This window comes from Excalfactoria chinensis, chromosome 8, assembly GCF_039878825.1.
Source record: "Excalfactoria chinensis isolate bCotChi1 chromosome 8, bCotChi1.hap2, whole genome shotgun sequence".
NCBI lineage: Eukaryota > Metazoa > Chordata > Aves > Galliformes > Phasianidae > Excalfactoria > Excalfactoria chinensis.
Genome location: NC_092832.1, coordinates 11,885,089 through 11,905,644, shown reverse-complemented (window position 1 = coordinate 11,905,644; position 20,556 = coordinate 11,885,089). Strand labels below are relative to the sequence as shown.

The following is a 20,556-nucleotide window of genomic DNA, read 5'->3' as shown; positions in this document are numbered from 1 at the left end:
GGAATTCCAAGTTTCTACCGGTGACACTTGAAAACTATTTATTTCATCTTGTGTTGAATAACAGTAACTTTGAATGCAGAGAAAAGGCTCAGTGTTTCCCTGTGTCTAATCTCAGCACCGTGTGGGGAATGTGAAGTCAGGTTGCAGACTACAAGCCTCAAGGATAGGGAGCAGTCTCTATGTCTGGGTTTCTCCTGCCTACCCCACCCAGCCTCTGCCATCTGCACACTGCACTGGTGAGTAGAGGCTTTTTGTCATGTTGGCAGGGAGGTTTTTGTCAGAGAGTTCTGCTGGCCATGGTGACAGAGAACAGGTGTGCTTCAGCACCAGTTGGCAGCACACATTTTCTGTTCCGCACCATGGCTCAGGGTAGAAGAACAGAACCTGTACAAAGCTGTTCAGTAATGAATAGATTGCTGGATGCAGTAGTGGGCCACCAGAGCTGTATGACTGAGAGTCAGACAGATTCAAGAAATGGCTCTTTACGTCTGCCAACAATTTTAAGGAAACAAAATACCACTTAAGGCAAATGTGACTTTCATATGTAATTCTTTTGATTTAGATAAGAGCATCCTCAGGTAGAAACAGAGTTTTAAAAAATGCTAAAGCCTGTGTTCCCAAAGAAGCTCAATGTGTTTGTACATCCTTTTGAGTATCCTCAGTCACATGTGAACTTTGCAGCCATTTCATTTGAAATTTGACAGAAGATAGAAATTATTTTACTATAACAAGTTTTGGGAAAATGATAAAGTCAGTCAGTGGAGAGTATGTACCTGCATTCCTTCACTGTAAGAACGATCACACTATAGGCTCACCTCCATTAGACCTCTGAGAATCCACATGGGACAGCACTGCCAGGGCTGTGTCAGCCACAGGAAAGACTTTAATTGGCAGTCACACCTTATTAGACGTCAGAGAACCCAACCAGGAGACACAGACCTGCTGGAAGCCAGGTATCATTAGTTCTGCTGCTCACAGAGCTGCATGCTTAAAAAAGTCTTCAATGAATGTGGCACTGAATGGAGTGGCCCTTCTTGGTAGAGATGAAATTTGCAGTACATGGAGAAACAAAAGAGGGAACAAAGTGCCGTTTGAACATGTCGAAATAAAATCAAAAGAAAAAGGAATGTGGAAGAGAGAGTAGTTGGGACAGAGATACATACAGTGATCCTTCCAATAAACATTATTTTCTGCTTTTTTCTTTCCTCACTGCTAATTAGAGAAACTCAACCTGTTCTCAACTGTCTGTCTTCTTTTGTTAATATAAAAAAGTCATTAGAGAACTGCCACGTTTACTCTGTTACATATACTTGGAATGGAAATTGCTAATTGCTGGCCAGAATTCCTTTCAGTGGAAATCTCAATTTCTCAGACAAAAAATTCTAGAAAGTTCTTTGGTCATGAATAAAAATATCAGGTTATAACAGGTTTTCATTATTGATGTTTACTTTAGTTATTTTGCCACTTTTAATGAAAAGTTACAGTATTATAATCATCATGTCATAAAGTTCTGGACTGAACTCTTAAGCTAGTAATGCCTTCTATTTTGTGCCTTTTTTTGCGGTAGTTTTACATTTTGTTTGGAGCTGCTTAAGGGATTTATCTATTAGCTTTCCTTTCTTTCTGCTCATTTCACCAGCTAGTAAATGAGGTCTGCATAGATAGGATTGTTATTTCATAAATTTGTAAGAATGAATTCAAGCTCATTCCATAACAATTGCTATTTGTCATTCTTATAATGGATTCTCATGCAAAGTAGGTTTAACTATCATGGAATGGTAATAATTATTTAATAGCAATTAGGTCTCAATGGAGCATCAGCTCAAATTCTGTCCTATGGCAGTTGCTTGCAACACCTGTGGAGGATTTGTTCCCTGCTCTTGTAACTGGGGGCACTGAGTTTTCCCTTCCCCTCTCTACCCAGGTGTCCACTCTGAGTCTGGTGGCTCAGTGACTTCAGAGTTGAAGACACACAAATACTAATTGCTTTGGCAGCACTGTCTCCCAAGGATCCACAGTACTGTTTCTCTTTCCAATGCTGTTTATCCTCCCTACGATAAAAGTGTGTGAATTGTTGTCAAGTGAGTTTTGTTTAGAAATTTACAAAGTAAAAGCAACGTGGAGATGACTTTTCAAAAGAAATTTGGTTCACAGTGGGCGAGTTTTGTGGCAAATTTTTTTGATTCAGTGCAGGCTTCAATCAGACACAAAGTAGCAGTTTGTAGTTTTGTTGTAGACAAAGTTACCCTTCGGTTTCAAGTGGAAGTGGCTGGAAATCAAACTGAAAATGTAGCAAACTCATATTGGATACTGAGAGAAGGAAAGACAAGCTAGGTGGAAAATGCTGAGTTTCTTTTCTTGTTACTGCCATCTCCATTAATTAGAGGATTTCCTATATTTTCTTTTAAATTACACCTATTGTATTGGCAGAGGACTTTATTTTCCTACGAGGGTATACGCGAAACATTCAGGATTGCAAAGCTTTGCCGTCAGAGGCGTTTTTCTCAGAAACATTATCAGCCATACAAAGAACGTACGCAAGCAAGAAATTTTCCATTTTGTATTGTCACAGCTCCATTGATTCTGCAGTCCTCAGGCTTTGCACCAGCTTGGGTCAGTGCAGGGCTGATTGCAGTTTAACAAGACCAGATGACCATTCCAACCATTTCCCCAGTGGTAGAAAAATCCTTTTTCTGCCCAGGAAAGAGGAAGCAATCTGGGACTGGGAGCCCCAATGCCTTTTGAAGTATTTTTCCTGCTACAACGTAAGCCCCCTGACACAGCTTGATCTGTCTGCTGAGAGGTCCTTTTATCCACGCAATTTGAATGAAAGAAACAAACAGAGAAACCATTTTTCTGAAGCTGGCAGTACATTTAAGAAAGGGTTTAATTTCCTTCAATATCTGAGTTATGTCACTGCTTTTCTTGCTGATATTTATTTTTTGGACAGAGATAGGTAAAACAATCCCCAAGGAAATGTGGAAGTGGGTTTTTATCTCAGGCACGGAGGACTCAGAGGGTCAGAACTATTTTATTCACATGAATCTCACTCTTCAATGGACACAGCAGCTGCTGCACAAATTCGTACAGGCAAGCTGATAAAGGATGAAAGTAATTTTAACTGAAATAAAATGTGACAGTAGTAGAGAGAAAGACTCACAAGGATGAGGGGTTAATCATTGCAGGACTGAACTGAGGTTCCAAAATGAAAAAATTGCTTTTCTGTTTGATTTTGAGAAGCAGGAAGCTTTCAGAATTCTGGTCACAGGATGACGTCCCTCAGTAGATGGTTCTCATTAGAGTTTGTTAAAAACTTCTTTGGGGAAACTGATTCTCACTGACCAATTTTATTTAATCAAAATAGATCTGGGTTCAAGTCCCTGCTGTGGCTGATTCAGTGTCCTGGGCTGAAAAATTCAGAAGATCTAACCTGGATCTTCTATACATTAATGAGCCTCTGACTTACTGATATGTTTACCTTCCTTCTGGATGGCCAAAGGAAAGCTGCACAGGGAGGAGCCCATGACCAAGAAATAGTTGTTCTGTCACAGGAAGGTTGCAGGGTGGAAATGGTTTTTCATTTTAACTGGTAATAAGATTTCTAAAAATGTGTGCTAGAGAAAAAATATTATTTAAGTGAATCAAAATTTTGTTTCAATCGCTTTGCAGCGTGTTTTAGTTTTGACCTTTTCATTCCAATTAACTGAGATCGCAAAACAGACATTTTGAAGCTAAATGGGGCTGTTGCATTCCATGTTGTCAAACAGCACATATTGGCAATTCTGAAACTTTTTTCCACACGTTTTTTTCAGAATACAGTTCTTTTCTGAAGAGCACGTTTTCCTAGAGCCACTCTCGCTTCTGACAAACACGCATTTCCAAAAATGGAAAAGCTTACTGACTCCAGTCAAGACAGGATGGAGTTCCTGTTGTTTAGCTCACAAAATGAATGAATAAATTAATGAATAATCTTAAAAATATTACTAACTTCTGACTAAATGTCATATGGGGCTGTCTGACATTTGACATCAAGCCTCTACGTCTGAGCAACTTCACTAGTTATCTGTTTTAGAAATACCTCTTGAGGAACTGGAGGGATATAAGACATTGAAATGCATTGAGTAAATCTCTGCCTTTCTGGCACAGCTGCTGACTCTGTGCCAGCAGCTGCAGAACCATTGGGAGAGTGGGAAGATTTCATTTTCCACAACACAACTTGTAAGGGAGAGGTGAGACCTTTAGGTGTTAACAAACGAAATGTGAAGTGATATTCAAAATACATTTAAAGATGGAGAGCCTGTGTGTGTGATTGCACTGTTTACACAGGGGAGTCAGTTTGTCTGCTTTCAAAGATATCTTTAATTTTATGGATCTAGAGTACAATGATACAGTTTGCTGTAGATGGCTGATTATGAGGCTGTCTCCACACTCCTCATTGCTCAAGGCATGTGGAATCATATTTGTTTTCTGCGCAAAGATGATCATGATTAGCACTTTTATCAGTATATTTGCCCACCTACTGCATAAAGGTCCACTTTGCTGTTCCAAGAACTGACAGAATGCTCTAGTGAGATAAGGAAATATAACCATTCCTCTAGGGATGGTTGACAGGAGCTAAAAAAGCCAACCAAAATACAATTACCACAGGGAGCCTTCTGAAAATGTTTGATTTCTTCTGCATTTCCCTTCTCAAAGATTTGGGACACAGAACTGCATCCCTCAGAATCCCTTGATAAGTACCAGTTTCCAACTTCCAAACATTGAGTTTAGGTATTTAGATCAATTATACGTTAATTGTCATAGAAAACTTAAGGGGAGGAAAGGTACATTGGAACAGGCTATGAATTAATGTGTCAGATAACGTCTAATAGCTCACTTACAGTGTTCTTATCTCCTGCCATGGCAGTGCATTGTAGCCTTCTCCTTGATGTTGCTGGACACTCACTAGTGCCCAGGGTTGCTAGACAAGGTTTGTGCACTGTACTTGCGGTCTTAGCAGGGATAACTGTCACCTTGGTGCTAAGACAGCTTTTCTCACAACCTATCTCAGCAGGCTTTTGTGGCTTCACAAGGTGCAACACTACTTCAGCACTGTGTTGTCCTGCTATAGAGAGGATTTGAGCTGTAGAGGAGGTAGAGCACTTATCCTGCAAGATGCCTTGAGGACCTTCATCTCCTTTTAGCTCATTTTGAGCTTCATTACTTACTGACATTAGCCTATACTTTTGATTACAATAACAGTTCACTGATGAGCTTTCTTCACATAACTAAAATAACTAAAATATTTCATTACTGACACTCACGTGATGTTTCACCATTCAGTCTTTTTTTTCTATATGGGTTTCTTAAGCCCACATGTGACTAGTTGCCTACTCTGCAAATCAAGGAGCAGTTAGCATCGTTGAATCTTTCTGCTATATGTTTCCCCTTCAGTGCCACCAGTAAGCCTTTTGCTCACTGGGATGTTAAGCCTAGAGCTCAGTAAAAAAGACTGTGTTTTAGTTTTTCCCACAACTCAGAATATTTGTAGATACAGTGTAGAAGTCCACCAGATTGTTTTCTGAAAGCTGTCCTGGACTTTGGAACAAGCAGTAGTTCATTAGTTCATGTAGCTCAATTCTAATGTTTTAAAAAGGCTATCAGCCATCTTCCAAATCAGTTTTGCATCTTGATCCAGTAGCTGAAGCCTTGTTAAGTAACATCCCATCTGCTAACCTATATCTCTAGAGTCATTTAAGCAGCTAATGTGAATGAATCAAATCATTCCATCTGTACTGTATCAATATTTGGAAAGCTTTTGCTCAGTTACGAATTTATTCTTTGTAACAAAGAATCTTGTTGTTGTTTTTTTTTTGTTTTGTTTTGTTTTTTTTCCAGAGAGTGCACCACATTGTCTGATAATCCACTTCCGCTAATATTTCTTAATCCTACAACTCTTCAGCAAGACTAATAATTACTGATAGGAAGGATAATGTAGGCTATGCGCTTAATGTACTGGTAAGTCAGTGCTCACTGAGACATGAGGAGTACGAGCCATCACTATATTGGCAGATTTTCTGTGGACTTTCTGTTGTCCTGAAGACTGTAAGCACAGAAACTCCTCTCAGAGAAAATTTTATGTCTCCTTACTGTCAGGTGGCAGCTCTTTTCACTTTATTCGAAACACTGTGTTGGGCAACCAGTGCCGTGTGTACCGCTTTTTGCTTTGCATGTCTGGGCACATGTAGATTCTTGTAGAGGAGCTGGAAAGCATACACTGTAATTTCCATAGCCAAGGGCTATGCAGAGGATAGACTGCATGGCCCAGTAAGATCTCCCTCTTAGTTGTGTCAGTTTTTCCCAGTTGCTATTGAGAATAATTTTAAAATACTATGTATACCTTCCCCAGATTAAAGTCATGCATTTGCTCACAATAGTAATGTTAATTTTCTGAAGGCTGTTGATTTATATGGATAGGTAGATAGATAGGCAGAAATAGCATCCTTCTTGAAGCACCATGCATTCATTTACGCTTTCAGTCTTCTTCCACCAGAATCTTAGTCCATAGATGCTAATAAAAGAAGAAAAATAACAACAAAAAATCAGTAGCCTAAACTATTCATTGAAAAACACCTTAGAGTCATTCATAAACATTTTGCTAACAGGAAGGAAGATTTATGTCTTCTGTAGTTAACAGGAAGAATTTCAGTCGAAAAAGAAAGCCTATATTAAATGGTGATAATGTTAAAATAGAATATAAATAGAATGTTTATTATAATGTGAAATCAAAACAGTACATTTTTTTTTTTTTTTAACATTTGGACATATCAGTAAAAATATTTCAAAGACAGTCAGATTTATAGAAAAAAAAAAATATATATATATTTTTATATATATATATTCATTATAAAACCTCTCCTGGGTGTCCAGGAGGAATAATATTTGTTTATCTGCTTGCTATGATAAGAATATTAGAAACTGTGAAGTCAAAGGCCGATTTCCTAATAGGATGGCATTTTGAGAGCTATTTTATTTAGAGATCCTGTGCAGTTTAGAACCAAAGCTGAAATAAGTCTCCGTCTTCTGGGGAAGCAAGATGGCATTCTGCTAAATGCTAGAATTTTATCATTTGAAGGGAGGAAAAAAAGCAAAAAGAAAGCAGCCAGCAAGACCTAAGAATATAAAAGCATTTGAGATCTCAGAAGGAGTTTAAATCAATGCACTGCCACAGTTACAGCACAGATGAAAGAGCCTGCTGTCTCAATTGCCAGGAAACTACTTAGAAACTCTCACTTTGATTTTATTTATTTATTTATTTATTTATTTATTTATTTATTTTATTGCTGGCCCATTACATTATCACTAAATGCAGTATATGAGGACATCACTGCTTTGATGTTGTACAGCTACAGCAAATGAAAACTAATATGGTAGAACAGTCAAACTTTGTGATTTGCGTTTGTGTGTACAAATATATACCCATCAATCTTACTTCTACACTGTGTATCACTGCCACCCATATGCCTCCTTACCGTTACTTCTGGTTTCTTAAAGAATGACAATTATTTTATGCCCATATTCTGAAGAGAGCTGCATGTGTATATTTTGGAGGGTGTAAAAATTAAAATTTTCTCCAAGCTATTCTCTTAAACCACCTACCACCAATTCAAAGGGATTTAATAGTGATCTTGAGACATTTTCAAATAGGAGTATGACTGCAGCCAGACAATGCAGTGTTCTTGTTCTCGCAGATCTAATCACACCAAGAAGACCTGCACTTCTTGAAAAGCAACTCACTATTAAACAGACCAGAGTCTCTGACCTTCTGGTTTCTTTTTTCTAGTTATATAGAAATTATTCTGTCATCTGCGGCATCTTCCATTGAAAAAGGCGAGAAAAGCAGTGAAAAGAAATTGTTTCAGTGGATGATCTGGCTGGAAATGCTTCAGCCACTTTGTTCAGGGCTTTGAGCAAATGGCACAGGTCTTACATACAGCCTCCTGGCTTATGCCAGAGTTTGGGCAGGATGATAATGCAGTGTGAGGATATCTTGTTGTTCCTACTAGAAACATAGGTTATGGGCTAAACCCTAAAGTTCTTACACACATGTTGCAGGAGATTTGTCTCAGGAAAGACTTTAGAAATTGCCTTCTCTTTGTTGTGTAATGATTCCACTAAAAGCAGTGGCACTTACAGTGTTGTATAACTGCTGTAGTAGAACTTGTCACTGATAATGAACTTTTTTCTTCATAGTATGCAAATTGAAAGTTTCAGATTAATGTGAATTATTTAAAAAAATAATAATAAATAAATAAAAATCATGTATTCTGTAAAATTCTTTTTACAAAATAATAACCACCTGACAATTTACTCCAGTTCCTCAAGTAAGATTTGTAATGGCTCTAGATCCTTGACAAAGCTAGACTGAGTATTTATGTTTGTTTAGTAATAGAGCAGACAGGTCATTTTGTATGCAAGACATCAGCAGGGACCTTTGAATGCTTCCTCCATTGCTGCATTCTGCAGAGCAGTTTTACTTAGAGCCTTAGACTGTGATTCATTTTGCACCCACGTTCCCCAATGAGATCATGCTGTGTATGTTTGATTTACCAGCAGCAAAGCAGGCATTGTGTGTCTTTTAGTATCTCAGACATGTCTGTATAGATTAGAACTGCAACTTATTCTGAACAGTTTTATATTTCAGAATGTTAAGGGTTCAAAATTACTGGTCATATGACGGTATGTTGGCTTGTTTATTTCTCTTGGGGAGCAAGGGGTAATCATTGGAAAGGAAGAGGAATCTGGATTTGGTGGAAAGAAGGGATCTTAGTGCCAAGGCTGTCACAAAGGCAGTGCACTCAAACCAAGCATGAGCAAAATTACCTCCTGTATATAAATGCAGTAAGAATACTACGTTACCTTTGTAAACAGGAAAAATGTGGTGCCTTTCTTTTCTTGACTGAATTCTAGTCCAAAGTTAGAGACAAATATAAGCAATGGACAGCTGACAACTTCATTGTGATCTTCACTTCACTGTCTGTCCCTTGATTACTTATAGGGCCTTCATCTGAAGAAGAAAAGGCTACTTTCTACCTAACTATTTCAGGTGAAAGCCTGGGTCAGTGCACTGCTGAACGTTAATTAACTCACAAGACTGATTCACTTGGACTATGCAGGACCACAGGACTCTGAACAGATGCTGCTGCTGCCATGTGAAGTCCCACCCCAAAACCTGGTGTGATCAACCAAATTAGCAGCCAGCCCACCTTGTCCATAAGCAATTTCTGCTGGCCACAGGTTATGGGCTGCTAATCTGGAGCAGTATAACCATTTGTATGTGCTTAGTTGTGAAGTTTAGCCTTTTGCTTCAGGGTCTAGAGGGAAGCAAATTTCATTGTGTTTGGTCTTGGAAAGCTTGATATTAAGGAGCCAGGGGGAGCAGACCAGGCTGCTTTCCATCAGGTTCAAGCACAAGGCACTGACAGCAGCTGTCTAGGTAGCACCCTGTTTGCATTTATCTCCTGTTGAGGTGGTTTAATAAGACATTAAATGAAAGACAATGCAATCAAAAGGTAGTTCCATTATAAATACAGCTATAGCTGGACCGCTTTTGCTGCTCTTCACGCCTGTAAAATAAGATATCAGCAGAAGGGAGTGTTAAACATTCAGCTTTGTGAGAGAGAGTAAGCATGCCTGCTCCCACTGCAATCAGCAGTACTGAAGCAGGGACACCGGTGATGTGTGAGACAGATCAGCTCAGTTCTGAGATTTTCCTGGAAGTGTGAGTTTATGTCTCGCCTGGTCCGCTGCCCTGCCACCTCTCTTGTGCTGTGAAGGGGGCACAGTGTCATCTAAACAGAGGCAGCCAGGTGTGATGCTAAAAACCTTTCTCTGTAGTGTAGAAATTGTCATGGCTAACATGGTGCAGTGCCCCTTTCTCTTGTTCAGCTCCTTCTAAAAGGCAACAAAGCTTTCTGCATTGATTGGAAGATCAATGGAAGGTACTATAAGACTAAAACACAGTTATCACCAACTGATAAGTACAGCTTAAGAAATTTTGAAGTTCAAAATGTTTTGGAATTCTCCAGAAACATGACCCAAACTCTTTCTGTTGGTTTTGTATGCACTGATGTTTGAATATCCCTTGTTCCAGGAAAAGCCTGTAAAAACATTCCCCTGCTTTTATCACAGTGAAATCAGAGAAAAGCGTGTCTTCAGGGAATTATCTGCACCATTGGGCACCAAAGTCATAAGGCTTCTACAGAAGAGCATGGCTGTCTGAAAACACTCGCTAATTCAGTTTCTAAGACTTTCTGTTTCAGATAATATTTTTCTTCCATGCAGTGATTTACATTCTTAAAAATAAAACAAACAAACAAAAAAAAACCCTGCATTTTGCCTTCGGTTCTGGAACCCACTTGGCTTCCCACTGACACCAAACAGTGCAATGTATGTGGAGCTCGGATTGATCCCAGTGAGTCTTAGTGTGATATCCTCTTCTGCACATTTTTATGCTGTTGCAGTTCATAACACTGCACCATAAGATAGAAAACAGTAAAAGCCATCTTATTTATAAGGTTATTACAGGTATCCTCATGTGTATACATCCTGTCAAAATATTTCAGGATTTTGACAATAGTGCCTGAACTTATTTCAAGTGACATGATGTGGCTTTTAACTGATTTGGTTTTGTTTTGTTTTAACAGTTTTGTATTTCTAAGCATAGCTAATAAAAGGGTTACCTGTGCACAAAAATATTAGAGAATTCCTTGGTGAACAGAGAGTTTTAAATAAGCAGCATTCGAGTTTTGCAGTTAAATATCCTGTACCAGAAATTATTGAGATGTTTTCTGTAATTTCTCTGGAATAATATTTAAAAAGTCTTGAAGTCTGAGGAAGGCATAGCAGACCTAATTAATGCCTGCAATGTTTCTGCAGACAAACAGGTTTTGTGTAATGTAAATGTGCTGCATAGAAAATGTTCTTGTGCTGTAGTTTGTCCTTATTTTTCTCTTGCATAGTAATAGCATATGGTATTTTACAACGTGATGTGCATCTTTCTTCAAATTTGCAAGTTATATTCTCCTATCTTAAATGTGAAGAATTATGTAGTTCCCGTGTTTAATTTTCTTTGTATTAAGTGTTGATACCAAACACAAGCTGAGGTATATTTTCATATCCAAAGAGTATGCCTGCAGTTGTGCACATCCATACATTCATGCTCACAGGTAGACAGCTATTTCAATTTTGTGCTCATTATGTGTGTATGTAAATGCCAGTTTTATCAGGAGCATTGTTTTTAGTTTTTAGAATTAAAGCTGAATCAGAACCTGAAAACACTGACACATCTGGAATTTATGAGAATTCCCAGGGAATGACAATTAGCGGTAGTCAACCAACCCTGTATCTCTTCGCTGGTGGATTAGGATTTAGCTAATGAGAATGTGTTCAGAGAGGAGTTGGAGCATTTTATTCACTTGTTGTCAGTTTAGTTGGGTACTCTGTGGGTTTCAATCTGAGCTGATACCCACAGGGTATTTAAAAAAAAAAAACAACTTGTAACTTATCAGGCAGTTTTCTGCTATCAGTAGTTCAAAATGCTAAGCCTTGCAGATCAGGGATTGTTGCTGTATACTTACAAAGTTATACTGCTATCTGTATTTCTAAAGCGTTGAAAGTATCCTTTCAGTGATATCCAGGGAAAGGACAAACAGCAATGGGCATAAATTGGAATACAGAAAGTTCAATTGAATTTATGAAAAAACTAGGGGCAATTGTAGGGCAATTGGACAGCAAACATTGAGAAGTTGTGGAGTATCTTTGGAGATACTCAAAACCCAATTGGCTGCACTCCTGGATGGCCTCCTCTAATTGGCCCTTCTCTGAGCTGGAAGCTGGACTGCAGAATCTCTCCTTGTCTGGGGTCTGTATCTATTTGTTTGTGCTTACAAACATACAGGCTAGGGAATAGCCAGCATCTGCAGGTAACATCTGTATGTGGGGCATCAGAGTCCTGGAAGTGCACTGTGGTTGCTCTTGGGGCAGGGCTTGCAGGTTTGCTTCTAAACAGCCTTCAAATCTGGCCTAAGGGCAGCCATCAGGAAACCTAGGCTCAATCAGAGTCATACAGACTTTTTTTTTCTTTTCTTTTTTCCTGAACTGGCATAGGAGGAAGCAGCCAATAAATACCCTGAATTCTCATAGTTCTTTTTCAGTGTAGTTGCAGTAACAGTCATCTGGTAATCAGTAAATCCAAAACATATGCTAACTTCTTGTGCTTGCTCTTCTTGTACCTGAACATTGTTAATAATTAGACTTACATTTCATAGGTGTGCAGTGCAATCCAGAATCAAGATTTCACTGTTATTGATGACTACTGCACTGGACTGAGAGCTCTTCTTTACTTGAAAAGCATTGAGGAACTTGGAGACTGGAATGGACAGAGTCCTGCAACCATGCGCCATCAGAAAGGAAAACCAGTATCTGGAATTGCTGATCTGATAGGAAAGGTATGTTGTTTCATTGTTATTCCCATATATCGCTTGTCTATCCAATGTTATCTTCATTGTACACATTCTCTGCTAATTGTTTTGTGGTGCTGTTTGTTTGTTTGTTTGTTTTGGTTCAGTGTATTAGCAAATATCTAATGGCGGCTTAAGCTGGCAGACTTGAATTGCCTTGATATGGGATTACTTTTTACTCTGAATATAATGTCTCCACTCTGCTTGTAATGGTATGTCCAGTTTTAATGTGTAGGATGTAAAATAGCACATGCTTTGAAAAAATTTCTCAACTGCTTGTTGTAGTGAAACTCAACTCTATTTAGACAGATACTAAGACTGTGCCAGAGCATTCCAACATAATGAAATATTCAGGAGATATGAAAGCCCCCTAGCACTAGACTTGACCATCTGAGACAGCTTCTGTCACAACCAAGTTGATAGTTGGAATGATCTAACAAGTAGGAGATGATCCTACAGTCATCATGCCTGAGCACCTTGTGGTCTGTCATGGGTACTGACTCCTATACCTGCTACAAGACAGGGAAGTTCCAGGTGATGAACAGAAAAACTGAACAATTTAATAAATTCATTGAGATCATTTAAACCTAGGAAGTCAGTGGTGGAATAGGAATGTAAACTGTGGTCTGTGTGAATTCCTAACCTCTGGACTGTCTCTCCTCTCTGCTCTAGTAGTCCCCTATTACAAAAGCATCTTTGGAGATTTTTGCCAGATACAATAGATTGCAGCAGCCCCAGTGCTGCTCACCCTTACACCAGGACACCTGCTGATCCTTGCTGAGAAGCAGGGAGGTGTAACTGGCTTCCTACTGACGCCCTGCTGCCTACTGCTTTAAGCAAAATACCTGCACAGCAGGGAGACAGAGCTTTTGTTTCTGGTTACTAGAGGGGATCCCTTTGAAGACTGATTTCAGTTATACATCATGCGTATTGATTATCCTTCTAAAAATCTGATATAACACTGTTGAAAATGTTGTAAAAAGTAAAGAATTACAAAAGAATAGGATTTGGAGTGTCAAATGCCTCCAAATCTCTGCTTATCATTGCTGATGACTGGAGTTGGATTTAGCAGGAGATTAGAGACTCTGAAATTGTTGTTCTCTGTGGAGCTCTGAAAATTATAACATTACCTTTCAGGAGAAAAGACAATCCCACTCCTAAAGCTCTGAATAATACGCTGCTTAAAAATAAAAGAAGATATAAGCAGTTTCATTTTCATCTACTTAAGCTAAGCAGTTAAGCCAGTCTCAGAGGGTTATATCCAAACTTCCTTCCTGTAACACCTGTAGAAGCACAGCATTTTCAATTCATCAATTTATGGTACAGAGGTTTTTTTGCAATTCTTCTTTAAACCAGCACTCTTATGTTCTTGGAATTAAGTTTGCATTTTACTAAACAGACAGCCATTGACAAAGATGTTTCTAGTGTCCATTTGAATAAGAAAAAGATTATAATTCTTAGACTTTTCTGCTTGTCACTACATGAATAGTTAACGTTGAAAAAGGTAGTATGAAAAGATGCTTTAAGGGAGCATTTAATAATTCAAAGCAATCTTAACTTGAAACGGGTCACATGAAAAAGAATGAAAAACAAAGCCTGATGTTATCGTGGCTGGCTGGCTCTTTTAGGCTTTTTAAAAGAGCAAGATATTCATAATATAACCAATTCTGTATTTGAGTGCCCTTAGAACAGAATTATATCATTGGATCATTGCTACTAAATAATAAAATATAGAGCTGCACCATTGATAAAGCAGTGATATTTTTTAAACTGAAGCTCAGGATAACTGTCCAAGAACAAGCATTCAAGGGAAAAGGAAGAAAAATAACATCACACGGGTAAAAGGAAGTACCATGATAAATGATCCTACTAGGGGCAATCAAATACAAAGGCTTGATATCATTAATATTTATAATATCATAATTAGCTGCACTGTGCCTAAGCAGTGTTATTAGTGTAACTAATTATGTTATCATAAACTAAGTTAGCAATACAATAGGAATCAGTATTCTTACCTTCATAAATTATTATCAATATTGGATTTCATGTACTTGTGCCCAGCAAATTCAGTTAAGTATTGCAGTTCCATCTAGATTCAAACACAAGTATCTAGCTTGCTTGGCAGCAAGTAATAACATGCACTCCTGACTTTGTTTCTAAAATATATTAACTAAAAAGCATACTCTTACTCCTTCTAGAAAAAGAGGAGATAACACACTGATGTGTTGTGTATGTTCTCAATGATAAAAATAACGAGTGACCATATCTTACATGTGCACTAAAATGTGGCAGCTAGAATCCTTCATTCCAGTTTCCAAAAACTTCCAAGGAGATGTCCAAGTTTGTAGTGGCATTACCTTGAGATGAAATGCAGTTTCTTTGGTAAAACCCCTTAAGAAGCTAAACGAAGCTTTGCATTTTAATCAGTAAAGATATCCATTTAAAAATGTCGTGATTTATTTGCAATAAAGGTAAAAATATAAAGGAATGATTCTCCGTTTTGTAAGTGATGAAATTCCTATTGATTTTCATATGGAAACATAGAGATAATTCAGGCAGTTGAAAATGTAATGATAAGGAACTGTGGAACAAATGTAATTTCCAAAAACTTTGAGAACCACTTGCTTTCTGATTGTATAAAAGTTCCTTAAGCCTTTCCCAGTCCTCATTATATTACAGATTTAGGACTGGTCCTATTCCTAATTAAATGTGTTCATAATGGTATCTATGTGGACTCACAGTGTGACACTGAATGTAAACACCTGTATTTTTATATAGCAGTACTCTAGCCTTTAGATAATTCATGTCCTTTCCTCATATCAGCATCAAATAGATGCTGAATGCAGAGTGTTGCCACAGGAGAGTGACACAGTAGAATTTTGTCATGATTTTTTTTAGTATTTGATGACCAGAGTAAATGAAATGATAAACACTTTCTTCTAAGCAGAGCACCTGACATCAAAGCAAAGCTGTCTTGCCCTGCAGACACCAGATAAATGGCAAAATGAACAGTTATCTCATTGGTTGTTACATTTATCACAATCATTTCCTTTGTAAACAGAAAGAATACTAAAAAACTGTGCTAAGTGGTGCGAATAAGCAGTTTAAGAGAAGACACACCCACCTTCTGCTAAAAGGGAGAATGATTCCGATCAGTACCTGTTTGTGCTTTTACATTAATGCTACAAATACTTTCATCTGATAATTTTTAGCCCTTAACAAATGAGAAGCATCATAGCTCTGTAAAATATCTTGGAAATACGAGTGCTGCTTTTTTGCTTTGCAACATTGCATAATGTGGTTTTTGGCCTGTAGACTCTAAACGCATCGTCTTTGAGGCAGCTGATATGTATTCTCTGATAGTTCTTCTGTAACACTAGCATTCTGTGTTTGCTAATGCAGTAGTTGCTGCTGCAGTCAGTACTTGCCATTGTACCAAGATGTGACCTGTGATAGTACACTACCTGTCATATCAATGAGATTCCCACTTAGAAATGCTAAACTCAGATGTGGCTTCTACTCACTGGCTCCCACACTTAAGACTTCAGCCTTATCTACAGCCACTCAAAAGACAGTCCTAGCATAGATGCTGCATCAGCCTCACAAAAGTGGACAAAGCCAGTCTTCATGTTTTCCTTCCACACTGCTTTTCTGATGGCTTATTTAGGTGTTTTTTTCTGTGAGAGGACCTGACATTTGAAACTTTGACACAGATGGCTGTCATTAATATCACCTCTGAATCACCTTTCCATTGAATGCATGAGATAAACCTTGTCAGCTTGTCTCAGCTATAATCTCAGCCTGCAAATATAGACAGTGGGATGAGAGAGTGGCACAGTAATGGTGACACCACACTGCCTTTTTACTGACTCCCTCAAGGAAGAACTTTTGTAAAAGCATGCTTGCCTCATCATGAATTTAGATAGAGATCAAGAGCATGTTACAATGATGCATATAGTTAAGCATGCTCTTATAACCCAAAATTATTAGAGTGGCTGCATAAGAGAGGGAGAGTAGAGTTAGTATCCCTGTAATCCCAAATTAACTGAGTTGTGTTTTAGAATGATATCTCTAAGTTTCCTAGGAAGATACATCAACAGGAGTGATAAAGATAACTGTGTTCTCACTAGGCATCTAGACAGGGTACAATATTCCCCAGAGGTGCAATTTGATCTCCTCTGCGTAGTCACTGTCTCACCTTGTCTGTTTATTACAGGAATCTTTTATTAGTTGCTCACTGATCTTACTCCAGGGAGCTGAAGTGATTATGTCCAAGAACTACACTGGTGTCAGCTGATGGCAACAGAATTGGTATAGTGTGTTTCTCTATAAACTTCCACCCAATGTCAGCTATAAAAATCATACTTAACACAGTGGTCTCTGCACATGCCAGGTAGCTAAACATGTGGCAGTTTATGGGTTTATAGGAAGGAGTAAATAAATACAGACATTTCATACCTTGCTTTCAGCACCAGAAGTTTGAAAACTAATGACATTTGTTTAGTTGTATTTAAAGGTTAAAGAAATAAAAAGGAAAATGATTAACCAAAGTATCTTCATTTCAGAATTATCCAAAACCCAAACAAACTCTTTATCCTAGTGAATCCTCCTCAATTATTATGATTGTATTGTAATGCAAACATTAAAGCAGTATCTGATAAAAACATAGACAGTTTCTTCAGCAAAGAGATGAAAGAGAGTGATTCTGAACATGCACCGTTCAGAGTAAGAACTTCACTGAAAATTCTTGGAACTAAAATTTAACAAACTGCAGATTTTGTTCTCTAAATACAAGGGCTTCCTGTTATGACTAAACATGCTTTCCATTGAATATCAATGGGTACTAGAAGCTGATTCTTCTGAGTATAGAAGCCTTCTGAATTTTAACTTTATTGCGGTCAAATCTAAACAATCTTTTATAGCACAAAGAGAGAATTTTGCAAAACTTCAAAGGCTTCATATGAAATATTACATTGGCTCTTCTGTTAAATAAATAAACTGCCAGCTACATAAGAACACTGTTGCCAATGCATGCACCAAGTTTTGGCTGCTTTCAGATTCTTCAAGACCTCTGACCACCTTCAGTGGGTGGAGGCATTCACCCCTCATATTTGGAATTGACTTTTGTGCACCTTTGTTTGGGAAAGCAAAGTTTTCCAGCATGGTGAAGAACTACCCTCTTGTTTCCAGCACTCGTCACTGGCCAGAAACACAGACCACCTCATCAAATGATAATTTGGAGATCACATTACAAAACAAATCTTTCTTCCCTTACTCCCATCAACAGTTCTGAAGATTCAGTCAAAGATGAATTTTGATACCATGGCTTGCATCTGAAATGTAGATTTCAGCCAGTCACATCACAGCTTCCTAAGGGATATGGCTTAGTGGACAGTATTGGTGGGATGTGGCTGGTTGGACTAGTTGATCTTAGAGGTCTTTTCCAACCTTAATGATTCTAAGTGTAAGCCATTGTTGATAAAGAAGGGCTCTTTGTTTAGGGTATTAAATGGATTGAACATCAGCACACTCAGGGACTGTTATAGCTTGTGCTTAGAATTTCTCCATTCTTCACTTTCTCTCCCAGGGTGGAAAAGGGCTTCTGCAGATGTGAGTCCCCATGGGAGTCTGATGATCTGTCTGCAGAACATCCTCAGGAGTGATCTGGGGAGCACTGGCAGAGCAACCCTCTGCATCCTGCTGTACCAGTCACATGGCTTTGTTGCAGTTGATAAATCCTCCAGAGTTTGCAAGGCTAGACAAAAGTTCCTAGCCTAAACAATATGTGAAGAAACAACCTCTATAACATTTGTTTTTTCTTAATGGGTCTATTATGGAAGTTTATGTTGTGATTATCTTCAGTGTTGTTTCTTATACAGTCCACAGTTTCTTATAAAAAATATACCTTCCCTAACAGTGAAGCCATTTACAGTAGAAACTGATAAAACAAAAGGAACTAGGATTGTTAAGGCATAGGTAAGAAGTTTAATCTTTGTAGGTTTTATATGTATTGTATGCTAAATTTGCTTTAAGCACTAAGTTTAAAGTTTGATATTCACAGCTAGTGAATGTGGCTATTAAGAAACTGTGTATTCACATTAACTCCTTGGCTGTGTTGGTTTTAGTGCTTTCACTGCTGGCAACAGACACCATGCTGGGAAAATCCAGCTCTTGTTGCAATAGGATTTTAAAAAAATCCAGGCACTGCCAAAAATACATAATTCTTTTTTTGTACTCTGCAGTTTGTTTTACTTAGGAAAATGGCCTGGTCATACCCTGCAGCATGCATTCATTACAGTGATCTTTGACTGGCAGATGCAGAGTAATAAGATGCATATTTTAGTGCTTATTATAATACCCTGTCCAAAAACAACTTGACAAATTTGTGATTTCGACAGTATCTCATTTTGCTGGCTGCAGTGCTCTGTGACTGCCTGGTCCACGTGGCTTCCAGATTATGCATACCACCAATACTGCTCATTAAAATGGCCACAGTTCACCAGTTTCGGTAGCTTGGAACGAACTTGGAATGAATTATTATACAACAAAGAGGCTGCTGTCATGCAGAACAAAAGACAAGCAAAAGAGAGCTTTGGCTTAATGAGGCTAAGTGAGTGTCTCCCCTGCATCACCAGCTACTTGACGGCCTTTGAGCATGGATTTTTTTCTCCACAGGCCAAAACCTTTGGTCTATTATTTTGTGTTTATGCACCTTGAGGCTAATATACATTTTAATATGCTGCACATGGAGAAAAAAATCAGCCATTAGATTAGAACATGTGCACTCCCTGTTAAGTTAATGACAGCCGAACATAGAGATAAATTTAGGTTTTCATATTTAATTATAGCACGGTGCAGTACGTTTAGCAAGGATAAATTGCACTATTATTATGCTTCATTTTTTTTGACATCTTTTCATATTAACCATGCGCACTTACCCCCACTTCCTCCCCAGTGTCACACTTAATGTCTATGTGCATCATCCTTCTCTAACACCATTAATTTTTTATTCTGTATAGTTGTATATGCATTGTTGTATTTGTTACTTATCTTGCTGGTTGGGTAAAACCATTAAAAACAATCCTTGTGTTGGGCGATCTACATAAGCAATAAGGACAGAAAAGACATGAAAAGAATTGGCTGGCATGGCCAAACATGGCTTCTCCCGTCTGCTGTCGGAGCAGGGCTGTCCAGCCCTTCCTCCTGGGATGCTTTCAGTGCAATGCACTCTGCCTGTGATTGCAAAGTGCTAGCCCTATTCTCAGAGAGCAGAATTAGAAAAGTCAGGGAAATAATGCACAGAAGCTTTAATTAGCTCTGCAGGACTATATAGTTGGATGATATTAATATGGATAACGGGGAAGAATTTAACGTTGCTTTAGCATATAGGAATGAAAACAGAGCTAAGATTGGTAGGTGGTACATGTGCTTGTTGGGGCTTTGAACATGCATTGCTTCTGTGTGTCAGAGCTGTTCTCAAAACAGGACTGAGGCCAGACCTCAGCCTTGTGGATGATGTGAGATTAAAAGCAGAACAAGATGGTACCCAATTCAGCATTTGTGTGTCCATGTTAAGTTTTTGTGGGAATGTTTGTTAATTTCTGTGTGGATCTGATGGCGATGTTGGACTATTTATCTCTACCTGAGAGAATGCTGAAATTTGATTTCAGCTCTGGGCTGAGTTATTCAGCTTGCTGTGGCTTGTGAAAAATATGCTTGCGTGCTTCACAAAATTAAGGAAATACTGCTATTTTCCAAAGTGGATTAGAGCAGGTAATAACTCATAGGAAGAAGATTTTCCTACTCCTGCTGTGTGTATAAGCAAGTAGAAGATATTATGCCACAGGCTTATTCCTAGATTATTCCTTATTGGATAGTTGTTTCGTGACAAAAGACACTGTGGCTTGATGACCAGAGGGTCATGACAGGAATAATAATCACCATATGACAGGGTGTCTGGATCTCGGTGATAAAGCATTCCTCATGGCAATCAGTCAGCACTTGCTGGTGCAAGAATTTTCCTCAATGGCAGAGATCAGCTTTTTCATATTCATTG

At 38.4% G+C, this 20,556-nt stretch overlaps 1 protein-coding gene across 2 annotated transcripts in view; it reads left to right on the top strand.

Moving 5' to 3' along the window:
* DPYD (dihydropyrimidine dehydrogenase) overlaps nucleotides 1-20,556 on the top strand; it is a 314,271-nt gene that overhangs the window by 257,031 nt on the left and 36,684 nt on the right. For both annotated transcript variants that reach the window (XR_011904470.1, XM_072342915.1), the window contains exon 20: nucleotides 12,309-12,488. Coding sequence is in view for 1 of the 2 variants with exons in the window: in XM_072342915.1 (XP_072199016.1) it covers nucleotides 12,309-12,488 (180 nt within the window). In the remaining variant the exon portion in view is untranslated. The remainder of the gene's footprint in view (nucleotides 1-12,308; nucleotides 12,489-20,556) is intronic.